At 42.1% G+C, this 24,347-nt stretch overlaps 3 protein-coding genes and 2 long non-coding RNA genes across 17 annotated transcripts in view; 2 read left to right on the forward strand and 3 right to left on the reverse strand.

The window, feature by feature from the left end:
* The window catches only part of LOC148416628 (uncharacterized), a 143,801-nt gene extending 143,096 nt beyond the window's left edge, over window positions 1-705 (reverse strand). The window contains exon 1 of one of the 3 annotated variants that reach the window (XR_015866948.1): window positions 484-705. This is a non-coding gene — a long non-coding RNA (uncharacterized LOC148416628). The remainder of the gene's footprint in view (window positions 1-483) is intronic. The other 2 variants (XR_015866949.1, XR_015866946.1) reach the window with 2 other exon arrangements.
* On the forward strand, window positions 174-1,189 carry dnajc19 (DnaJ (Hsp40) homolog, subfamily C, member 19). 2 transcript variants are annotated; one of them, XM_088425326.1, is made up of 6 exons: window positions 174-266; window positions 505-556; window positions 622-695; window positions 756-835; window positions 914-984; window positions 1,060-1,189. In XM_088425326.1, the coding sequence occupies exons 1-6, from the start codon at window positions 264-266 to the stop codon at window positions 1,128-1,130; spliced, it is 351 nt and encodes a 116-aa protein (XP_088281452.1). In that variant the 5' UTR covers window positions 174-263; the 3' UTR covers window positions 1,131-1,189. The 2 variants fall into 2 exon arrangements, with proteins under 2 accessions (XP_088281452.1, XP_088281451.1); XM_088425325.1 differs by lacking the exon at window positions 174-266 and adding an exon at window positions 301-417.
* Window positions 1,190-2,233: 1,044 nt separating this feature from the next.
* On the reverse strand, window positions 2,234-13,082 carry fxr1 (FMR1 autosomal homolog 1). Of its 10 annotated transcripts, none has more exons than XM_088425900.1 (18): window positions 13,015-13,082; window positions 10,703-10,755; window positions 10,527-10,620; window positions 10,375-10,446; window positions 10,099-10,247; window positions 9,445-9,538; window positions 9,249-9,365; window positions 8,992-9,162; window positions 8,294-8,372; window positions 8,094-8,203; window positions 7,872-7,958; window positions 7,368-7,478; window positions 6,984-7,191; window positions 6,796-6,889; window positions 5,975-6,063; window positions 5,719-5,907; window positions 4,765-4,847; window positions 2,234-3,873 (listed from the first exon to the last, which is right to left on the reverse strand). In XM_088425900.1, the coding sequence occupies exons 1-18, from the start codon at window positions 13,063-13,065 to the stop codon at window positions 3,727-3,729; spliced, it is 1,998 nt and encodes a 665-aa protein (XP_088282026.1). In that variant the 5' UTR covers window positions 13,066-13,082; the 3' UTR covers window positions 2,234-3,726. The 10 variants fall into 10 exon arrangements, with proteins under 10 accessions (XP_088282026.1, XP_088282025.1, XP_088282023.1 ...); XM_088425899.1 differs by having other exon boundaries at window positions 7,872-7,964; XM_088425897.1 differs by having other exon boundaries at window positions 7,872-7,967.
* A 327-nt stretch (window positions 13,083-13,409) lies between these two features.
* Window positions 13,410-16,000, reverse strand: LOC148416634 (heat shock 70 kDa protein 1-like). The gene is made up of 2 exons (XM_088425290.1): window positions 15,720-16,000; window positions 13,410-15,604 (listed from the first exon to the last, which is right to left on the reverse strand). Exon 2 carries the CDS (start codon window positions 15,573-15,575, stop codon window positions 13,656-13,658), a length of 1,920 nt encoding a protein of 639 aa, XP_088281416.1. The 5' UTR covers window positions 15,576-15,604; window positions 15,720-16,000; the 3' UTR covers window positions 13,410-13,655.
* Window positions 16,001-16,132: 132 nt separating this feature from the next.
* Window positions 16,133-24,347, forward strand: part of LOC148416635 (uncharacterized) — a 21,961-nt gene continuing 13,746 nt past the window's right edge. Inside the window, exon 1 of the long non-coding RNA XR_015866939.1 lies at window positions 16,133-16,203. This is a non-coding gene — a long non-coding RNA (uncharacterized LOC148416635). The remainder of the gene's footprint in view (window positions 16,204-24,347) is intronic.

Raw genomic sequence — 24,347 nt, forward strand, 5'->3', positions numbered from 1 at the left:
CAACACTATTGTAGGTTTTTGTTCTTTTATATTAATTGAATTGGTAGAAATTTGATGCCTTCTTTTACTTGATTTGTTTGTATTTCGTTTCATATTCATAGAATTTGCGTGCGTTCTGAGAGAAAAGTTTGTTTTCGTTGTGATTTGTACGCGCTTCCGGCGTTTTACGACAATTTCTCCCAATTTCCGACAAAAACACGGACGTCAGAAAACATGAGGTCAAAACTTCCCTTCGTCTGTTTGTAACGGAACCAATCGCACAAATGGCAAGTATCGCTTTATATTGTTTACTCTTTCGGACGAAAAAGAAATTGTCACGTGACAAATGTCAATGCAAGACGGCTAGGCTAACGTTAGCTTTGGTCGAGCGTGCTAGCTATCCGACGCTTACTTGTGTCGACCAAACATTTCATGAAGGTGTTGTAGTTTGACAAACAATTTACACTCGTTTATTTTTAAATCGTTATTTGTAATGTTTCTTACCTGCTTCCGGTGTGCACTCAGGCTAGTTCCATTGTGGCAGCGGGGCTAGCTTTAGCTGCAGCTGGATTTGCAGGCAAGTGCTGCAAGTGAACTTTCGGCTCTCTTGGTGGTCTTGAAGGTCTTCTTTGTGCCCCCCAGGTCGTTACGTCATACAGGCCATGAAACAGGTGGAACCCCAAGTGAAGCAGGCCCTTCAGAGCTTCCCCAAAAATGTGAGCATCTCAACCAATCCGGTGTCACTTTTATTTCGGTATTTTCGTTTTATATCGTAGGCCTTCGGAGGGGGTTACTATCGAGGTGGATTTGAACCAAAAATGACAAAGAGAGAAGCTGCATTGGTTTTAGGTGTCAGGTATGATATCTTTTTTTTTTCTTTTTACTTAAAAAAAAAAAAAAACAATGCCCGAAATGAGTTTCTCGTGTTTTTCAGTCCCACAACAAGTTGGAATAAAGTCAGAGAGGCTCACAGAAAGCTGATGATACTAAACCATCCGGACAGAGGTCGATTGAATTTTGAACCAGGTGTGTTGTACACGTGACTAAATATCCTGGCGTTTTTTTTTTTTTTTTTTGCAGGTGGTTCTCCTTACCTGGCGGCGAAGATTAACGAGGCGAAAGATCTCATCGAGGGCCAAGCGAAAAAGTGACCGATGCAAGTTGCAGCACTTTGGAATTTTCAAATAAATCCCCTTGTGTACATTGTAAATATTACCTTGTGTTTTTCTTAGGCTGAGTTATCACACCAGATTCTCATTAACATTAATTGGCGTTTTATGGTGGTGCTGTTGAATACCATTTTTTTCACTCAATAATTGTTACTTTTGATACATAAATCAGACACAAACAGCTGACATTGGTCGTAAGTACTGATAATTCAAAATAAATCTGGTATTCACAGTATGGTAATATGTCTGGTATCGATACTCAGCCATTCCTAATGTTTTTCCTTTGAACACATTCAAAGCCAGTTCTAAAAAACGTTATGATCATAAAACTACTGCAAGAAAGCGACCGATACTAGTATCTGCTGCAGTGACGTCATTGATACTCGTATCGAGTGCAAAGGCGAGCAGAGATCCTTGTAACGGGTACAATGTTGAGCACCAATACTGATATCGGCTGTAATGCTGAGCGCTGATACTAGTATCTGAAATGGCGAGCACAGATCCTGGTATTGGCTTTAATTGCAAGCAGGGATACTAGTATCTTCTGCAAAGGTGCGCATTAGTCCCGGTATCAGCTACAATGGCAAGCACCAATCCTGGTATCAGTGTCAATGGTGAGCACTGATAGTGGTATCATCTGCAATGGTGAGTGCAGATACTGATATCGTCTGCAATGGCAAAGCCATACCGGTATCGGCTGCAATGGTGAGCACCAGCGATGGCTTGTGCTGCGATGGCATCAGTAATGGTATCGGCTTCAATGGAAAGTATTGATCCTGGTATCGACTACAATGGCGAGCACCAATACTGGTATCGTCTGCAACAGTGAGCACTGATACTGCTATGAACTGCAATGGCGAGAACAGATACTAGTATTGACTGCAAAGACTAATATATATTTTTTTTTCATTATGATTTTTAATTATAGGGATGTTGGAATTTTTTTTTTTGTCCAGACCTGTCACATTGATACCGATACCAAAAGTACCTCCCCAAAAACATTTTTAAATCACATGAAATTCTATCAAAAAAAAGAATCATAACCTGAGTGAATGGTGAATTAAAAAAAAAAAAAAAAATCACAATTTGGTTTTCGATCTACATGAAAGATCAATTTTATTTAAGAACTACCTGCATACAAAACATATTGCACATCAACCAACCAGAACAATCCTTTAGAAAAAAAAAAATACTGTTGTCCATCCAACAGAAAATCATGCGCTTATCACATCCCTCAGTAGTCCAAATTTGCCATTTGCGTCCTCTCATGTACGTTTAGTGTCAAGAGGTGTTGATTTTTTTTGTTTATTTTTAAATACTGTACATGTTAAAAATAAATAAGCCTTCTTTTTGGGGAAACAGTCATCCTCAAGTTTCCAGCCCGACAAAACTGACGAAATTGGCTACATTTGTGTTGAGCACACAAGGCAGTTTCCAACTAACGATTAACCAATGAACAAAAAAAAAAAAAAAAAAAAAAGGAAGTTTCAGTGCAAAGGAAATAACGAAGTTTTCTAATCCGGGTACGCTGTAACATTTCCTCACGGGGAAGAAAAAAAAAAAAAAAAAAAGTGGTTGCATATTGGAAAAGAGAAAAAGCAGCTACGCCAAACTCAATACATAAAGAAAAAACATTAAAGTCACGCTTGACTATTAACAAAAAAAAAAAAAAGATATGCATCCTAGTGACTTCAGGGGGTTTTTTTTGTTGTTTTTTTGGTGGTTGCTTTTGTAAGTTCACAGTGGCGAGGCCGCCAAACGCGAGTGGAAAAAAAAAAAAAAAAAAAACGTCCGATTTTTGTGCGCTTCAGGCAACGTGTTCAAAACTATTGTCAAGGCACGACAGCTGCGCTCTGGTATTGCTCATGCACGTTTTGTTTTTTTTGCGAGTACGAACAAAGTACCGATGAGATGCACAAAAAAAATCCGGAAAAATATTTTAGGGGAGTCCACCTGGCAGACATTTAAGTCACCCAAAAAAAGCTGCATTCAACCACAGTTTAGGTTGGAGTGGAATCCCTGACGCATTTTTTAATTTTTATTTTATTTCTCCATATACTACATTCACAGTCATTCCTCCGACTGAAAATGCTAATTTTAATAATCCTAGCTTGCGTGTGTGTTGGACTATCTTTGGGCAGCTCGTACAGGAAGAACAACTGTAAAAAGTAGAGCTTGGAGAATGAAGCTTCATGAAGCACCTGTGATTTGTTAAGCCTCCACTAGAGGGTGCTCTTGGTTGAAAGATAATCTAATGCAATGGAAATGTGCGAAATTCAAACCCAGAGCACCGTCAAGAGACGTGTTAAAAAAAAAAAAAATTCACAAGTGCTTCATGAAGCTTCATTTGTTTATCACGAGGAAACGACTTAACTGCTCAGATAGGACAAGAGTGTAAAATACAGACTGCTCAAATGTGCATGGATTCCAATTACAAAGTTAAAAAAAAAAAAAAAAAAAAAAAGCAAAGTTCTTGCCGCGATAAAAACGTGGAGATTCACACCAGAAGCGTGAAATTTCAAACGGGGCGGAAAATATTTGAAACCTTGTTTTTTTTTTTGTTTGTTTGGACGGGGGACTACGAGAGGCCGTTGACCACGGCTTTGGGCTCGGGGTCCCCTTTGTCCGAGGCATTGGTGGGCGCCTCGGGCTCTTGGGCGGCGCCGTTGTCGGAAGCTTTGGCGCTCGCGGCCGGGCTCGGCTCGGCTCTCGCGTCTACCTCGGCCTGAGAGAGGAGGGCGGGACAAAAAAATAAATAAAAAAAATTCTATACGCATATGTTTATCTATATACCCGTTTATATCTACATATTTTTCCCGTTGGTTTTGAGGAGGGTCGAAAATAGGCTGGTAGTGAATGAGTTAAATAGTTCAAAAGAATGATGACCCCCTTTGGTCATGGGGGGGGGGGGGGGGGGGGGGGTGACGCCAATGAAAATGCTTTGTTTTTGTAACGTGAAGTGCAATTGCAATATATTTTTTTTTAGTTTTACTTATATGGTTGTATTTTTTTATTATTATTTTAGACTAAGCTACATCCCGTATACACCCTGGAAAAAATGATTAGCAGTTCAAAGTTGCTTTTTCTGTTGATGTGAAAAAAAATACAAGTTTAGGTGAATTTACACAATTTTTATAGCTAATCTGATTAAAAGTCTGCACGTTGCATGGGTGGGGGGGGGGGGGGTATAATTGAGAAGCACTGCCTTAAAGGGGTAGCCCCCTTATTTAGCAATTTTTCGCATTACAAATGTAACATTTTAGTTGGAAAAAAACATTATGTTCAAATAAATCCCTTTAACTCATTCAATGCCAGATGTCTTTGGAACCTGCAAACCACATAACCTCCAAAATCTTAAAAGGGGCAGTCGGCTTATTTAGCCATGTTCAGCCATGTCCACAATCAACTTGACAATCCTTATTTTTCACGTATAATAAAAATAACGTCGCATTCGCTCAAGGTTAGGTCACGCGACGTCGGCGAGCTGAGCCATGATCGGTCGTTACGATTTATCACGCGACTGAATATGGACGGACATTTTGAGTTGACTGCTGAAAATGGCCAAAGGAGCGTACCCCCCCTCGAACATCGGCAAAGAAGGCGGCGGAAGAGCGACCTGATCGTTCTTGACGTCGGCGTCCTTGGCGGGCACCTGTCGGCTCTGGGAGTCGGCCCTGGACATGAAGTCCGCCACGGTCACTGCGCGGGGAGCGAAACAGACGAGACGTTGGCCGCCCGTGTCCATCGGGACATTTATTTTGCTTCCATGTACAAGTGTTGAACTGTTAAATAAAAAGTTAAAAAAAAAAAAACCCTAAACTGAACTTTTTTTTTTTCTCCTTTAGGCGTTAAGGCTCCAAAAGCAGACGCACGTCATTTCGCTACTTGAGAAACTTTGCGCCTCGGGAAGTAGACCTAAACTGCCTTGAATTTAAGTTGCCTTGAGTTCTCGGAACCCTGATTAAAAACGATCTTGACGCAGAAATTGTCTGAAGGATGCTTCCAGTTTCTCCATGCAGCCCAAAGGCAATGAGAAGCGCATGCTCTTGAGAAACAACACTCAAGTCTCTCAGCAGAAATGGCAGCCAGACAACAACGTTACTTGTATTAGTGAAGGTCTTATTAAAAAAAAAAAAAAAAAAAAAACTGTCAGTCAGAACTTTCCCGGGTTCTTGTTACTCCTTGCAAGATTCTTATCATCACCACGAATGGTGCAAATTTGTCGGTGTTATTGGTTTATCACACAAACAAGACAATTTGAGCACAGAGGCGTGCAGTCAGCGGTTACCTGGCTGCCTCTCTTCGGGCAGGCGAATACGACGCCGGCGACTACGGTTACGACGCTGCGGTCGAGCTTCGGCGTCATCTACAGGTGGCGAGAGGGATTGCGTGCTAAACGTACAGGCTAGCCGCTTGGACTACGTTGGTTTATAAGTTAAGGACGAGTTTTTGTTTTTTCCCCCCAAATTTGTTATTTTTTTTTAAAAAAAAAAAACTGATTCACTGCCACTGACGTCAAAAGACGTCAAAGATCAATTTTTACTGAACTGGCAGTGAATGAATTACATACCGATGCCGTTTTCGCTCATGGAGGCGTTGTCGGATTCGCTCATGCCGTCCATCATGGTGGCGTCCTCGTCCGTTCTCCGTCGTCGAGACCTTCGCTGGCGGGGGGCGAGCGAATTGGACTCGCTGGCGTCCGTATCGGCGGTCTGGTCCGTCTCGGTGTTCGTCTCCGCGTTATCGCCCCGAGGCCCCGCTGCAAAGTCATCGATTCCGTTTCTCTAACGTTCGGTAAGTCGAAGCAGACTTGCGGGCGCCTTTACCTGAGCCGTAGCCGCCTCTTCCGCGTCCTCGTCCTCTGCCGGGTCCTGGCCTCCTGGCCCTCTGTGGACGTGGACCTCTTTCCCTCTCCCTGAAAGTTTGGTCAGCCAATGATTTTTTTTTTTTTTTTTTTCACACGAATAACAATGCAGGCACAGAAAACAAAAAAATCTAGCATGTGATTAAAAAGTTCAATTGACATCAAACTACTAAATCAGGTTATAGGTCAGTGGTTCTGAACCATTTTTTATCCCCAATTATGTATTCCATGTGTTTTTTTTGGAACGGCATTTGTGGTGGTGTCTTTATATGTCATTTCTTTTCTTTCTGGCTTATCAGCTGGAACATTTTATTCCTAATGACAATGCACATCTATATAAACTTAAAACCAAATAAAAGCACAGACGGTTTTAGAAAGGAGTCACAATCAAACAAGCGATAAATTGCTTCAAGTTCCAATTCATTTGCTCTTAATTTGAAAGAACATCACTGTTCCTGTCACGGCATTAAAAAGCATATTACATTATTATATATATTATATTAGGTTTGCTGATACCTGCAAAATACAATCTCACATATCCCAATTTGAGGACCACTGAATCCACAAGAAAACATCAATATGTGCATGCCATTGCATTTGCGTGAATGTGTGGACTAATTTAGCTTTGTCTGACTTGTAAACCTATGCACTAAAATGTTATAATAGCAGACAAAACGCCCTCCAAAAACACACTCATTTTGTCAGCCTTTAAAAAGAAGTCAAAGACTTTAGAAAGAAGCTATTTTTGAAACGAAAGAAATTAAGTAAAAGAGCACAACTCACCTCATTTGCTCATCAGCCGCCTGAGACCAGTCACCGACCTCGTCGCGACGCTCCGAGTCCGTCTCGGATGCGTTGGAGTGCTCAGAGTTGGTGCCTGGCAGGATGGGAAGCCAACAGCTCTTCCCATTTAAAAACTGTCTACAAAGGATGTCAAATGAGAGCAAGCAAGACAAAATCTGTCTGCCTACCATATCCGGTGCTGTAGCCGTGGCCTCTGCGCCCGCGACCTCGACTGTTGTAGGACCTGCCGACGTGCGACGAGGACGAGTTGGCGCCGCCGTCCGTGTTGTAGCCGGCGCCTCCTCGCTCGCCCCGCTCCGCGGGTCGGTGGCCCTGCGTGAGCTGGCGCAACTGTTCGTCAATCTGCATCCGCTCCAGACGAAGCTGCTCAACCTCCTACGTGGACAGAACACACCCAACGCGTGAGAAAAAGCAAAAAAAGGAACATCCAGGAAATCGTTGGATTCAAGAAATAAATAAACAAAAGCATTTAGCGGGAGTTTACGTTAGTCATTAGAAAGCCAAGCAAATTGTTATGGAAACTTATTCCCATTTATACTCATCATACACACATCTACAAATGGCGTGCGCCTTGTGCCACTTAATCGTCCCTGTGCCTTATCGCCAATCTTTCTCAGCTCTTCCTCTAGCTGCTGGCTCTGTGCAAGAAGCTCCATCATGTCCTACACAGTGACAATCCAACACGGCACACAACATGCAGAGCACAAGACACACACACACATACATATAGACACACACACACAAAATTCCAAAGGTCTACTAAGGTAAAAGGAAAAACGCAGAGAAAAAAGCCAAGCAATTAATTAAAAAGTAGGGATGTACCGAAGTCACATCTGTGAAATAGAGAAAGCTTGTGGCCAATATGTTGACCAGTTGAGTTTTAGATTTATCCGTTCAAAAAAAAAAAAAAGATGCCCAAGTCGACTCTGCGACAGTCATAACGCCACGCTGATATGCTGAAGGCAAGCAAATGGTGAGTGGAGTTGAAGGCCTTTACACCCATTTGAAAAGTCATTGATTAAAAAAGGAATCGAAGAAAAGATGCCAGCTCTTACATTGAGGTAGGAGATGTGGTACTCCAGCAAGACCTGGACGTTTCCAATACTCTCCTTAGTACCGACAAAGGTAAAGGGGACCATTCCCTGTGTCAACAAAACCAAAGAAAAACAGATGCAGATCAGTATATGGCAGCCAAAGGCACCAAATCCAGGACGGTGATTAATTGCTTTGTGAGGCCCCGCCCCAAAATATAAAATACAAACAGAAAAGCAGCTTACTTCTTGTCGAGGTTGCTTGTTGTCATTGTCTCCTTCTATTCTGACCCTCACCACTCCAGACTTGTCAACGATCTCCTGAATGACTTTTCCGTTCTTACCGATGACTTTACCTGAGGACAGAGAATTTAAAAATCTTGATGCTCAAAAAAGGAAAATAATAAAGGTAAGCTAAATATGCATTTCCGAGGATGTGGACATACCGACAAGATTTCGTGGTACCTGGACCGAATCCTCCAGAAACTCTAGGTAGTTCCTTGCTTTTTTCACGGCTTCTGCTGTCTGGAAAAAAAGAAAAAAGAAGAAAATTTGTACATAGCTTCGCAACCATTTTTCAACGACGTACGGCCTGCAAAATATTTTTTCCACCCAAGTACACCCAAATCAGTACAAAGCCTTTTAGGTTGATGGGAAAATAATAAGACTTTAAACTGTGCAGCGCCACCCAAGTTTGATTTATTAAATTTTTACACTACATTTGCAGTGGTACCTCTAAGCCTATTAAATTCAGGAACTATTTATTTCATGGTTGATCTGCCATTAGGAGTCACTACTGACAAAGTGCATCCGTATAAGAAGTTTTGCAATGGAGTCACTGGAACAAAATTTTTCATGTTCCAATTTATTTGCTCCTAATTTGAAAAACATGAACTGTTCCTGTCACATGAATAAAAAGTATTACAATTAGATTTACTGATATTTACAGAAACCGTGTAAAAATCCCACTTACGTCCCCCCATTAAGAGAACCACTGCTTTAGTATCAGAACATGCCACTTTAAAAGAACATCTTTTAAATGTTTGTCCGTACTAAGTAAGTGCTTACAAAAATTGACTAAAAATATGTTGCTCATGCTCATTTATATATACGCCAAAAAGCAATTTTGTGAGAACAACACTACCTCTCCATAAATTCTAAAGGTGCCAGTCTCCTCATCCAAATCAATGGCTGTGACCCCGGGAACCTTTCGTGCTTGCTGAATGTTACTGCCATGACTACCAATGGCCAACCCCATCAAATCCGGTCTAACTATAAACTCCTCCTGGAAGGAAGACACCAGGTGCCTGGAGTTCTAAACAAACAAAAAAGAGAAATGTTAATCAAGTTCATCGTAGCCTTCTTCAATCATCACAGAATTGACAAAGGAGAGCGACCAACCTCAAGGTGTTTTGTGGCTTCCTGGTTGCGAGACATGAGCATCAGTTTGGTTCTGAGGCTGCGGAGGTGCATGTCACTCAGCAAAGACACGCGCTTGGCTGTTGACTCATTGGTAGACTACAAGCAAGAGAAAGCAAACTTCATGCAGGTGGATAATTAAGACATGAGTCAGATAAGGAGGAAGAGATTTTGTTACCACGATGATCAACTCGCTGGTCTCAGGACAGTAAGAGACTTGACATGCTCCAACAGCCTTCTTAAAGTCTCTATGGGCATTGTCAGTTTGACATCTGAAATAAATCAGCACATTAGTATTTTCAATCGCTGCTCTTTCGGTAGGTTAATACTCAAACTTAACCAAGAACAATGAAATTTGAGAAGGTAAAAAGGAAAAAATAATTATAAAAATAGGTATCATTGAAAACAAAAGCTGTTTTTCAATTAGCCTTGTACTCCGTTGTCCCATCCATGCGAGCGAGTCAAATGTCATAATCAGTCATGGCAAAAACAATTTTTAATGCTGTGCGCACGTGTATTCATGTGTCTTGCCCAGCGGTATGAAAAAGCACTTCAGGTGGTATGCGGAATATTAAAAAAAAAGATCCTGAAGGTCTCAGCAAATTCAATTAAATGCTTTTTAATGAAGTGATAGGAATATTACATTTTCCTTTTCAAATTAAGAACAAATTAACTGGAACATGAAGCAAATCACTGCTATTTGCTATCACAAAATTTTCCTGCAGATGTACCAGAAGTAAAATTGATGATGTTCCACGTAGCCATAGTAGTCATGCTCAAAAAGAAGATATTTTTGAACTGACAATGAGAATTTCGCAACTCCGGTACTCACGCTTCTTGCAGATCTTGAGGAACGGCGATACTGCACTTGTGAAAGTAATTGTTGGAGATGGCCTTGTTCGGGTTGACTGGGCGCAAGCGCTCAAACGTCACTATCTCGTTGTAAGTGGCATCACAGGCAGCATATTCAATAACAAAGAACTGAAATAAGAAACACAAACTATGTGAGTATTAAAAAAAAAAAAAAAAAAAAACTTTTAGACATAATAATTGTGTGACTTTTTGGCTAGGATACAAAACGGGCCAAATTCAGTCAGGCAAAACTCACATCTCCTTTTGTCATGCAGACTTTAGCCAGCCACCAGCCGCAGGGCTCCAGATCATTGGCCCTGGAAAGGATCTGCCAAAAACACAAAAACTTAAGACACGCACGGGGAGTAAATTAATAAAATAAAATAAATCCAGGTGAGTCATCCATACCTCCACCTCCTCACCCTCTCTAATCTCCTTCTTGGCATCAGCAGGTGGTGGCATCCTGACGTCACTGAAGGGCACCTGGCGTTCCGGTTGCCAACTGAAAATGAAACCATTATATGTTGCCACGATAAAGGAGGTGGCGTCGGTTTTCAAAAGGTCGCTGGAACTTGGAAACTTACTTGTTCTCAAAGGCGATGGTGAGAGAATCATTGTGGATGTCTTTGACTAAGCCCTTTTCAAATAGAAGCAATAAAATGTTAAAATCGGCGACAAAACCCGCAGCCGTTTGGTCAACATGAAGATCGGCATTTTTGGAGGAAACCGAAAAACGAGGCGGCAGATCACAATTGTGTGTATATATATATATATATATATATAAATGTTATGGGAGGCGGCTGTTCAGCAATTTTCGGGATTTGAACACCCAATCGAAAATTGGAATCAAATATTGGTTTGTTGCAAAAGTGATCAGTAGGAACAGCAACTGTGATAAGATATGAGCATCAAAATATGCGGAATCATTTCAATCGATCACGCCAGCCTATATGGAGCACTCGAGTGCTGCTAGCTAGACGATAATTTATGCAAGACACACATTCAGCGGTGGGTTTTACTGTCATACAGAGCATTAACTCCAAGTGCCAAGGACGCAAATTCTCATCTTTCAAAATAATCAAGTTGAGTGCGAATGACGAGAATTCTTGTCAAATTCGTTATTTTTTTTTAAATTAAAGGGTAAGCCACACCCTTGACTAGCATTCCTCTCTTCAATGAAAGCCTGGTGGTAAGTGCTAACGTCTAGTTTAGTGTTTCTGTATGTTGAGCAAAAAGCAAACGGATTACTCGCAAGCGCATTCGCGATGGAGGCGAACAAAGTGAATGTGCGAATTTTGCGACGTCCGCTTGCATCCAGGAGAACGTGCACTGATTATCACACAAAAAAGTACTGGATTGTGTTTAAAAAAAAAACACATGCATGGAAACATAGCTTGTAAATAGCCATAAACATGTAAATATGTTGTCAAATGTAAAACTAATGCTGATCATATGCAAAATTTTATTTTGCCATCAAAAACACATTTTTTGTTTTCGTTCATGTTTTAGAGAAGGGAAGGACAATTCAGATGCCACTAAAACGAAAAACATTCGCGTAAAAGTCATGTTGTGCAGAGAACTTTTCACAGAAAGCTAATTTCACCCAAAATACCTCGATGCCACTTAAATGACTTCTTTTCAGGGAGACTATAATAAGATAGAAACACACTTTTTATGATTAAAGAATCAGATCTTATCTTTCACATGGCACCACACGTTTCCACAGACATAGCACATAATATTTTGCCGGCATTGAAAGAAATTCTCAAAAATCGTTTGGCACTCAACGGGTTTCCCAAAATGCTTTGTACTGAAAGAGTTCACCAAAGCTGCTACCATTGGATTTACATTTTTGTTACGTTTACTCATATATTTTTAAAACGATGTAATGATATTACTCAAAGATTATTTTAACAATTAATTTATAGGTAAGCATACATTGTAAGCAGACATCAGCGTACACATCTGAAGAACTGAAACAAAAAAACATGTTTTGGGTATGATAGAAAGCTGGCAAATCTGAGAATGTGGCAAAGCATTCAACTGCTTTTGTTTGCTATTGCGGACTTGTGTTCCTCGTTGAAAATGAAGATGAGAAATACGCGATTCCGTGTCACGTAAAGTGAGTTTTTCTTTTCAATCTTCATTGTAAGAAAACCAACGAAGGTGGCTCATTGATAATCAGCAGGATGAGGAGCCGGGGTTGCAATCAAAGTCTGGCCCCGAATGACTGTTTTATTCAGGCAGCTTGTCTCGAAATAGCATTTAAGGTTTCAGTATCAGTGGCCATCCCCTCTCCGTCAGCTGCTCTTGACTGACAAGGAACAACTGGCTCACGTTAAAAAAAAAAAATGCTTCGACGGACGGTTATCAAACAAGAGGGCAGCGGCTGCTGTAGCGTTTAACATTACTCGAACTTGAAGTTAATAATTATGCTTCCACGACTCTATTATGCAAATTCTGAGCCATTAAAACCGTCCGGGAGAATAACTGTTATCTTTCGTTGGCCATAAAAATCTTAGAAACATACGGAGCACGTCCGAACTCCTCTGTGACTTCATTCTTTGACGTCAGCGGTTAAAGTTAGCCAACTAAAAAAAAAAAAAAAACTGTTAAACTGCACCAAGAAAATGCCAAGCGGAAGAAATAAAGTCGATGTTGTTGAGTATTATTATCACGGTTATTAACCAAATTAAGATGCCGAAGAAGTGACGAAGATTCAATAGCGGTGCTAGCTTAGCTAGCTAATAGTAGCTAGCGAAGCTAATGCCGGTTGCTAGCAAACATTTCGAGTTAGCGCTTATCGCAAATATCACTTCTCACGGTTTCAAATTACCAAACTGTAACGCATGATTTTGCTGTATGCGGGAAACACAAAAATAAACCGACATTTTACCTTGTAAAAAGCCCCGTTGGAGCCACGAACCTCCACCTCCAGTTCTTCCATATTGGACACGCAAAGGATGCTGGGATGACAGGTGCTCCTTAAAGTGCCAACACTATCTAATATCTGGATCAAGAATAATTATTTTATGACGCTGAAATTGCTCCATCAATTTAATTGCGCATTTGTAAAGTCTAAAATAATTTATTATATTATGGGAAACGGGGACTTTGTTTTTTTAGTGAAAACAGATGAGTCTTTGCTCCATTTGGAACTAATTAAGTGGGTTTATTTAATTATTGATGATCAAGAATTAGGTTGCTAGTTTTAGGGCATGGGGTCTCAAATTGGTGTCTCGGGGTCTGTTGCAGACCTTAGGTGAATTTTCAGTCACACGTACACAAACGTAAACTTTTATCAGTTTATTTAGTACATGACAAAATAGTTCAGATGACAAATATACGGATTTAATTGGGAAAAAAAACAAACACAAAATGATAACTTGACATTTTAGCAATGGACATTGTCACACATGAGCAAATCATATGAATTATTACGTGTAGGAACTAAAAAAAATAACAACAAGACATATTCAACATTATAAATAATCAGAAACAATAGTCTTTGAGTCCTTGAGGCCCCCAAAAATGTTCTTAGTCCACCTCCTCAATGGTGGGCCCCCGGGCGTCGGCGCGGGCCTGCTCCCTGCAGCCCGACGTAGGCCCCGCCCCCTGATACAGTTTGCCGATGATGGACTGGCACACCCGTTCCAGCTCCTTCTGCTTGTTCTGGTACTCTTCTTTGTCGGCCAGCTGGTTGTTGTCCAGCCAGCGGAGGGTCTCCTCACACTTGTCCGTCACCGTCTTCTTGTCCTCCTGGCTCAGCTTGTCCGCCACCTTCTCGTCCTGGACGGTGCTCTTCACGCCGAAAGCGTACGACTCCAGAGCGTTCTTGGCGGCGATCTTGTCGCGCTGCACGTCGTCCTCGGCTTTGTACCTCTGGGCCTCGTCCACCATCTTCTCGATCTCCTCCCTGCTCAGGCGGCCTTTGTCGTTGGTGATGGTGATCTTGTTCTCCTTGCCCGTGCTTTTGTCCACGGCGGAGACGTTCAGGATGCCGTTGGCGTCCACGTCGAAGGTGACCTCGATCTGCGGCACGCCCCGGGGGGCCGGCGGGATCCCGCTCAGCTCGAACTTGCCCAGAAGGTTGTTGTCCTTGGCCATGGCTCTCTCACCCTCCAGGACCTGGATGAGGACGCCGGGCTGGTTGTCCGAGTAGGTGCTGAAGATCTGCGTCTGCTTGGTGGGAATGGTGGTGTTGCGCTTGATGAGCGGCGTCATGACTCCGCCCGCCGTCTCCAGACCCAGCGACAGAGGAGCCACGTCCAGGAGCAGCAGGTCCTGGACGTTGCCCGAGGTGTCGCCGGTGAGGATGGCGGCCTGAACTGCGGCGCCATAGGCCACCGCCTCGTCGGGGTTGATGCTCTTGTTCAGCTCCTTGCCGTTGAAAAAGTCCTGCAGGAGCTTCTGGATTCTGGGGATGCGTGTGGAGCCCCCGACGAGGACCACGTCGTGGATCTGGCCCTTGTCCATCCTGGCGTCCCTCAGGGCTTTTTCCACCGGCTCCAGGGTTCCCCTGAACAGGTCGGAGCACAGCTCCTCGAAGCGAGCCCTGGTGATGGAGGTGTAGAAGTCGATGCCCTCAAAGAGCGAGTCGATCTCCACGTTGGCCTGGGAGCTGGAGGACAGCGTCCTCTTGGCCCTCTCGCAGGCGGTGCGCAGCCTCCTGAGGGCCCTCTTGTTGTGGCCGACGTCCTTCTTGTGCTTCCTCTTGAACTCGGCCACAAAGTGCTCCACCATGCGGTTGTCAAAGTCCTCCCCGCCCAGATGCGTGTCCCCGGCCGTGGCTTTGACTTCGAAGATGCCGCCCTCGATGGTCAGGATGGACACGTCGAAGGTGCCGCCGCCCAGGTCGAAGATGAGGATGTTGCGCTCTCCCGCCTGGCCTTTGTCCAGACCGTAGGCGATGGCGGCTGCCGTGGGCTCGTTGATGATCCTCAGGATGTTGAGTCCGGCGATGACGCCCGCGTCTTTGGTGGCCTGACGTTGGGAGTCGTTAAAGTAGGCGGGGACCGTCACCACGGCGCTGGACACCTTTTGGCCCAGGTATGCTTCTGCCGTCTCCTTCATCTTCAGCAGCACCATGGAGGAGATCTCCTCCGGGAAGAAGGTTTTGTCCTCGCCCTTGTGCTGCACCTGAATTTTGGGCTTGGCTCCATCGGCGACCACCCGGAAGGGCCAGTGCTTCTTGTCGGCTTGCACCACCGGATCGTCGAAGCGCCTTCCGATCAGCCGCTTGGCGTCGAAGACCGTGTTGCTGGGGTTGAGCGCCACCTGGTTCTTGGCGGCGTCGCCGATGAGCCTCTCGGTGTCCGTGAAGGCCACGTAGCTGGGCGTGGTTCTGTTGCCCTGGTCGTTGGCGATGATCTCCACTTTGCCGTGCTGGAAGACGCCCACGCAGGAGTACGTGGTGCCCAGGTCGATGCCGATTGCAGGGCCGTTTGCTACCACCATTTTGTCTGCTTCACTCTTAAAATGTTATTCTGTGGAGGAAAATGATAAATATAAATAATTTGCATATATCTGCAAATTCAATGAGCTACCTTAAAGCTCGGATAATATCAATTTAAAATATATGAAATAAAAAAGTCAGCTTACATTCAAAAAGAAGTCAGTGGATCTCCTGAATCTTCTTGTGGACTTTGAGAGTCTTCTCGATCTTGTGTCTTCTTATTTTCAAAGTATTCTTGTGTCTTCTTATTTCCGAAAGTATTCTTGTGTCTTCGTATTCGTGTGTCTTCGTAATCGTGTGTCTTCTTCTTCTTCTTCTTCTTGGTCTTCTTGCTCTGCGTTCTCTGTCTCGTACATCTGCTGTCCCGCGGCTGCATTTATACACGTTGAGCTATGGTTCTCGAGACTTCCAGACTTTTCCGAGAACATTCCTGTCGGCGCTTTCAAAACAAAAGAAAAAGGAAGTGGATTTTGGACTAAAGCGATGTAGACAAATAGTCTGAGCTTTTATTGTGAAAGCACGCTGGGATCACAATTCTAAACATTGACGTAATCTTCGTTGTGAACACTCTAGAATCGTCGAGACGAAGCCGGACGAATGTGGACAAATGAGATGTTCCATTGGCGGAAGGTGGGAACTCGGCATTTTCCGAACTACGACCGGAGAAAGTTCATTCGAACGCCTCTTTGAATCGGGAGGTTATATAATGTTATTTGCATTGCCCGCATTAATAAATGCGGTTCACGTAACAAGTTTTCAGCCATGTTTGTTTTTACATTTGTCCCGTACACTTTGCGTTCGGAACAGACAATCTGAGAATAAATTCGATTTCCCATTTTCTTTGAATGCAACAAGATTATGATGATAGTATCTCTTGGGTCACGTATTGAACGAGAAGATTCTAGAATAAAAATATTAAAATGTGGTTCCGTGCATTTCATGTAATTTGACGTTTACAAATTAATCTACAAAACTGTTAACGTGTTGTTCCTTTTTTTTAACTTTATATTTTATCATCCGAATGTTTGTTGAAACGAAACATGATTTTTATTTGTTTGGTTTTATTAACATGTCTATAGACTATAATATTGCAACTTTCCAGTTTGTTGGCAAGAATCCCAATATTGATGTGTTTTAGGAATATTCCGATGCAAAGACTCAACAATTTGCAGCAGTTTTTCATATTTTAATATACGGTTAAGAAAGAAAAAAAAAGGCGAAGCAAGCCTTGAGTTCCAAACAGCCAGTGTGACACCTAGTGGCCAATAGTTCACATCTCATTTATGGATGATTCTTTTTTTTTTTTGAAGGTAAATAAAAATTAAAATTAATATGGAATGGGGCTAAACATTTTTGGAATAAACGTAATTTGATTGGAAACGGATAAAATTCAATATAACGTATTGTGTTTATGTATCTATGAAACGGTAACGTTAATGAATTTCCCTCTGATTTTTTAATCCAAAACGTTGAACATGTTTTATTATTTTCCACTGCGTTATATATTCTATTCCGTGTTTATGTGTCATACCGGGGTGAAAATATTCCACTTGGCCTGAAGACATTACTCCACACCCCTCACACTCTGCCTGATAGCCGGCCCTCACGTTAAGATTTAAACCAGTTTACAAATTCCATTATGCTAAGCCTGAACACTGGTAGAGAAATGATGAACGATTATGTGAAACACATAATCTCCCTGCTGCACCATCATTGCAATATGACAGCCAAATTTCATTCATCCTATCCAATTTCTGCCTTATTGAGGAGAGAAAATTACTGGTCCAAGTAATCAGATATGTGGCGAGGCTCTGTGAAGTTAAGCTCACTCCCATTAGGCTTGCTGCATTGCTCTCGCTGTAGTCAAATACTCTCACACACACACGCAGACACACGCGGCGTCTCGCAAATACAGACACACATGTTCGACACGTCTGAAACGCCGCACATCCTGTTTCAAGGACTAACATTCGCTTTGATGTTCCGTAGTGTCGACGAGAGAACGTGTGTGTTCTTCTCCGTAAAGGCATTTCAGGGGCGAGGTGAGAGGTTTTTTAAAGTTTATTTTTTTTAGGGTTTCTGCGGTATCAGGTTATCTAATTTAAAAATGGTTCTTTTCAAATTAAGAGCAAATTGATTGGAACGTGAAGCAACATGTATATTTCCCGAAAAACATGTTTGAGACAGCTTATTTTTTGCACATTAAGTAAATATACAATGTTTTAGTAATTACCGTAATTCCCCAAATGTAGGATGAAGCTCTGTACAGGACGCACCCTTAATTTTAGGGTGAAATTCTGGTACTTCTATGCCACCGTGTATAAAATGCACCAACACTTTGGCAACAAAGTAAAAAGATAGCAAAACAGAATAAATCTCATCTTCTTGTGTTCGTAGGTTATACAGTATATTTGTTGCAGTTGGGCGTTTCAGATTTCCCACATTGTGAGCGGTCAATGAACACCTCGCGAGCGTAACTTTGAATGCGCTGGACACAGTTGTTTTTCCAGCTCGAGTCATTTGACCATAAATCCTCGAAAGTTGAGCGTTTCTCCAAGTTAATGATTGTGTTATGTGTCAAAATATCACAATTAATAAACGAGTCAACCGCAAAATCTTTCTGTGTTCTCTAACCGTTGCGCTCTTAATCGAATCAGATGGAGACATCATAACTTTTTAAATCTCGGTTTTATTCATATCCTTGCGTTCGAACAAGGATGGACTCGGACGGTGATTCAGTCTGCTCGCTTCTTTTATTGAAATTAATGCCGTAGCAACCAGCCGCGGTTAGCTAACAGCTAAGTAATTACTGTAAGTAAGAATACGGCCGATCTAAGAATGCACATCTCAGCTAGTTAAAAACTACCTTCAACATTTACTGCATTTTCCGCGCTATAAATCGCACTGGATTATAAGGCGCGCCTTCAATGAATGGGAAGAGCACATAAAGCATATAAAAATTTCAAACAGGATGTTATAAAAATTATAATGGTAAAAAAACACATTTATAACTGAAATGGAGAGGTAAAAAAATTGAAGAATTTGCAAGGCGATTAAAGTATTTTACACCCCACCATGTAAATTCACGATTTATGCATCGTATAAGGCGCACCGGATTATAAGGCGCACTGTCAGTTTTTGAGGAAATCTAAGACTTTTAGGTGCGCCTTTCAGCACGGAAAACATGAAATTGAACTTTCCCCGCGATATAACATTGGAATTAAGCCCTAGTGTCCACAGCAGGGGACATGCTAGTCTTTCTAATGACGCCCCATATGTTTGGCTGCGACGCAATTAACGTCGCCGCCTTGCTGAGACAAAACGGACACAAAAGTGGACACAAACGAATAAAAGGATACAACCACCCCCCCCCCCCTCGGCACAAGTACGAATCGGATAAAATGACCGCATTGAAACGGCGTAATGGTGAAACATCATCAATATTCATTTCGCCTCTCTTTGTGGAGCCAAATCACCAGCGCCGAAATAAACATCATGTCATTTGCTGCTAATGCACCCGACATATCATAAGTGTATTGAGCCTACGGCTTTGTTTGTTCTCATCCACACATGCTCAATTTAACTCTCCAATTGGGACTGCATTATGGCTGTAATTGAAAATTAGTCTTACGCTCATTTATCAGGCTTTATTGTTGCTGTATGACACCTCCGGGGCTTGTTTGTAACAAGGTGGCGGGCGGCCGGCCGGCCGGCGGCGCCGAGAGGCTTTCGGCTCGCCCGGGCCCCCCGAAACGCTCTCCGGGCTTTGTGGCTAATTGTGGCCGTCTTTGCGACGAATTGTGATTTGGCTAAAAGAGCTTTTTGGCTCAATGCGACCGAGCCGCCGGTGACGCTCTCGCCATTATCAAAGATACTCTTGATCTTTTCAAAAGCAGGAAATGGATTTTTTTTTCTCTCTCCCAAGCCCCTGTTCAATCACATGCAAGGGGGGGGGGGGTGTAAAAAAAAAAGTAATTTGCAATGCGTCCATTAGTTCTTCATTAAAGCAAGATTAAATTGCACCTCAAATCACATCTGCCTTCGCTCGACTAAAGGGTGACAGTTTTAGGGCCAAAACTAATTACTAGTGCCGATGAATGAGAGCGGGGAAAACAGGGCTGTTTTTACATAAGATAGCGTGGCCTGTCATTATATTCAGGCTAATTCCACTCTGCCTGCTCTCTTAATGAGACCGGAACATCCTCACATCTCTCTCGCTTGCTTTCTCCGTATCTCCACCGGCGCCAAACGTATAATTTCGATAGCACTTGGAGTACGCATTAATTAATTTTTCCGCCAGACCTGTTACAAGTGCCAAATCTGCGATGCTCCAAATTAGCATCTCGAGAAGAAGGCGACAGATGGACATAAAGGGGCGAAGACAAAAGTTATGTTGGGGGGAGAATAACAAAGAAGTTTTTTTAAAATTCCGATCGATTACGCTACTTGCGAGAATAGAAGAGAAAAGAACTTACTCTCTTTTAAATATTGTCTAGGCGTCATTTTATTCTTGACCACAAGACGGCGCCACACAAGTTACCCTGAGACAGACCACTTGAAAGAAGAAGAACGGAAATTTTCGTTCAAACCCTAAAAAAAAGGGTAATTCTCTCATCCTAAACATGGCGTAAAAAATAGGTACGTTTTTAGCATTTGGCTAAAAGTACATTCTAACGTACTTGTAGGCTAAACGCTAAAAATATAGCAATCTTTTTTCCCATATTGCCAAAGGGTATCGACTTGCGCATACGCAAAAACGCCGAACAATTATGATAAAACCATAAAAATTCCTTGTGTACAATCTTTACTGATTTTATAATGTATTGCTATAATGTAGATTAAATGCCAAAAAAAACCAAACTTTTTTTTAAACATGTGCATGTGCAAGTCAATCCCCTTTGGCCTTACGAGGAAAAATGTTTTTAGCATTTGGTGGCGAGTAAAATAACGATTCAAACTCAAAAGTACTTTGATAGATTACAGAAACATTGCCCCCTGGTGGCTAGTAAAAAAAAAACTGCATCTAAGTCACTGTAGCCACAGAGTTCAAAGCATAAGAAAAAAGTCCGAAATGTACGTAATTTCCTGAAAAAAAATTTCACTCCTCTAGCGGGTCGGGCTTTGGAGGTGGCGTTAGATTAGCCTTCCATCCGAGAGCATCCAACAAACAGGATTTAGCATGTTGTCTCCTAGCGGCGGGCCGGCCCGGGATCACACGGTTCTGACGAGCCCCGGGGGCTAACGCGCTTACGACACTGCCGTTTCCGGGAGAGGCGACGAGCGCACCGCCTTAGCGCGCGCGCGTTTGTTCGCGACGCAAACTTGAGATGCTGCCATCTCGTCAACAATGTTTTACGGCGTTAAGTGGGCGCTTTCGCTAAATCTCCTCATACACATTACAAGCTTTTTTTCAGAGCTGCCGGCTGATTAGCCTTCTCAAGACGATTTTTGCCATCCTAATAATATTTTTTTTTTTTACGTACGCCGCATTTTCCTTGCAAGGTGCAAACCTCCTGTCCTTGCAAAAAAAAAAATATATATATTCATGCGCTAGCAGTCATTTTTTTAAGCGGAGGGGACTCGGCCGACGGGTTTTCTGCTGAAGCGAGATTTGGCTGCGGAGAGCGTACCGGTTCCACAAACTCAAACCTCATAGCATTCCGGGCCGGGCTTATCCTAAGCTTGTTAGTATGTGCGATGGCGGCGCTGATAGGGGGCGGCACATTACCATAGCGCCGCGGCGGAATTAACGATCATCTTCCGCTGCACACGGAGGGAAAAGTGGGCCGCACAAGTTTTGCAGTGTGCGGGATATTATGATGACATGCTATAATAAATGTTTATAATCTACTTAGCGGAGGAGCAGGGTTCAAATATGTTTCTATATTGGGCTAGCAAAGATTTTCTGTTCCACCTTGAGGGTGGCTAAAAGAAATATGCGCGCAGCACTTGGAAAATAAACTATTTTACAGCCCTTGGTATTATAGCGGACATGCTGAGGGAAACACCGTGCAAGTTTTATGCGAGGTTAGACAAAAAAAACAAAAAAATCACAAGCATGTTTCAATTATGTGCTTTGAAATTCAATTCGGGACACAATGCCAAACGCGCCGCGTTTATCTGAAACCGGCAAATGCTGGAAGAAGGGGAACATTTTTATAATTGTACAAAAAAGAACATCGGCGGCAGTGAATGTCTTTTGAAAAAAAAAAAACACATTATTTGCGGTATTTGCGAAGAGAAAAAAAGACTTTTTTTGTTGTTGATTACCACAATAAAACCAACTAAATAAAAAAAAAAATGGTTGAGGGGTTTTTAGGTGAGATTAAAATGAGAGGAACTCATTCAATTTACTTGAGTAAATTCATTGATCACAATGATAATTTAACATGAGTCAATTTTAAAATCTTTTAGCTTAAAACTTGAGAAAAAAAAAGAAAAATATAGAAAAAAAGTACCATAAATTTTGAACTCCAAGCAGCACTAAATGAGCTGCAAAATTGAGGGGAAAAAAAATCAGAGGGCTCAAATCATGAGAAAAAAAATGACTGAAATTTAAAAAACAAAACTTAAAAATATATCTCTGTGGTTGATTTAGTTAATAAGCTCAATAAATTCCAGATCTGAATTAATTCATCTCTTTTTCTTAACGCTCTTGGCAGCCGGAATTCAACCATACCTTCAAATGCTCCCGATTACAGCGCTTGTATATTTTGACAAACGGCCATTTGGTGTCAAGGAGGACATCAAGGACTGAAAGGGTCTTTTTTTTCTTTTTTTTTTTTTGCCATTCTTCAAGCTCCCCTCTCTCTTTCTCTGTTGACACATATACATATCACACAGCAGGATTAGCATGACACTCAGTGTAACAAACCTCTCTTTTGAGGGCTGGGGAGGAAAAAAAAAAAAAAAAAAAAAATGGAAGCAAGCTATTCTATAGTGGAGGTGCCCAGCCAGAAAATAGCATACTTAGACAACAATAGCGTGCTAAGTACCTTAGCAAGGATCAGCGCTGGCAGAGTGAAACACATTACAAAACAATGGCTGACTGCCTGCCTGCCTGCTTGGCTGCCTGTCAGCGGCCGCAGACACACGTCGGCTCACTCGCAACGTAAACACCGGCGGCAAAAAGGCCGGTCGCCGCGCGTCTAATCCCGCCCGGAGACATAGGGCTCCTTTGAAAAATCTCACGTGTGATGTTGCAGCGTCATAGGACGGGGATCTCCATGCAAAGGGAAGAGGCGATTAAAAAAAAAGAAAGGAATAGCTTGAAAAGTGGAGTTATTTATGCGTCCTTTCCATTTTTGCGTAATTCCTCGAATAAACGGCGCACCTGTATAGAGGACGCACCCTTAATTTTAGGGTCAAATTCTGGTATTTTCTATGCTACCGTATATAGGATTCAACAACAGTTTGGCGACTGTAAAAACCATAAGGAAACTGAATAAATGTCATTTTCCCGTGTTCATATCCAAAAGTTATATCTTTGTTGCCGGTTAAGCGTGATTCAGATTTCCCACATTGTGAGCAGTCAGTGAACATCTCAGTAATTATCAGTAACACAATTTTTTAATGCCATACCAGGATGTTTTTGTTTTCAAATTAAGGGCAAATTGATTGGAACATGAAGCGGCCTCCTGCTTGTGTTATGGTGCCTCCTTTGCAAAACGTCGTACACCTGTATTTTGTTGAGAGTTTTACAAATGTGTGCTTTTATTTATTTTTTTTTAATGCCATAACAGGAACAGGATAGGTTTCTTTTGAAATCAAGAGCAAATTAATTGGAATATGGAGTAACTTCCTGCTAAATTGTGTTATTGTGACTCATTTGCAAAACACCGTACACTTCTATTTTCTTAAGTTTTGGCCAAATGCTCGTTATCAGTGACACACATTTTAAAAGCCATAAAAGGAACAGGATACATTTGTGTTTTCAAATTAAGAGCATATTTATTGGAACATGGGAGTAACTTCCTGCTAAATTGTGTTATTGTGACTCTGCAAAACGTCGTACACCTTTATTTTCTTAAGTTTTGGACAAATGCTCGTTATCAGTGACACACATTTTAAAAGCCATAAAAGTAACAGGATACGTCTTTGTTTTCAAATTAAGAGCATTTTAATTGGAACATGAAGCAGCTTCCTGCTAAACTATGTAATGGTGGCTCCTTGGCAAACCGTTGTACACCTTTCCTTTGTTGTGTTGTACAAATGCACACTTATTTTTTTAATGCCGTGACAGGAACATGGTTTCTTTTCAAATTAAGAGCAAACTGATTGGAACATGGAGCAACTTGCGTTTTTGTGACTCGTACACCCTATTTTCTTAAGTTTTGTGCGTTCTCAGTGACACCATTTTTCAAGCCACGAAAAAACATATTACACAATCTATTTTTCGGGAGTCGCTGGGTAAAATCCGCCCAAAAGCACCATGCGAAATGTAGTTATACAGTTTATATAATCAAATATTTCTCACATAAGCAAAATCAACTGCAATTTATCACGTTTGGCTACCGCATATTGCGTCTCAAATGACACATTTCACGTTCCAACATTTTCGATACGATCTAAATAAGCCAGTGGAAATGTATTCCGCTTGAATTATTTGACCGTTGACGAGTCCATATTTTTACCGGCGGTTAAAAAGCGGACGAGGCCCCCCGAAAATGGAAGGAGGGGCGTTACTAATGATATCAGAGCAAATACGCCCAGCATCTCCCGCAAATCTGCCACAAATCCTCACGTCGCCCCTGTTCCCTTTTAATGCAAACCAA

This window comes from Hippichthys cyanospilos, chromosome 10, assembly GCF_059441005.1.
Source record: "Hippichthys cyanospilos isolate Australia breed blue-spotted pipefish chromosome 10, RoL_Hcya_1.0, whole genome shotgun sequence".
NCBI lineage: Eukaryota > Metazoa > Chordata > Actinopteri > Syngnathiformes > Syngnathidae > Hippichthys > Hippichthys cyanospilos.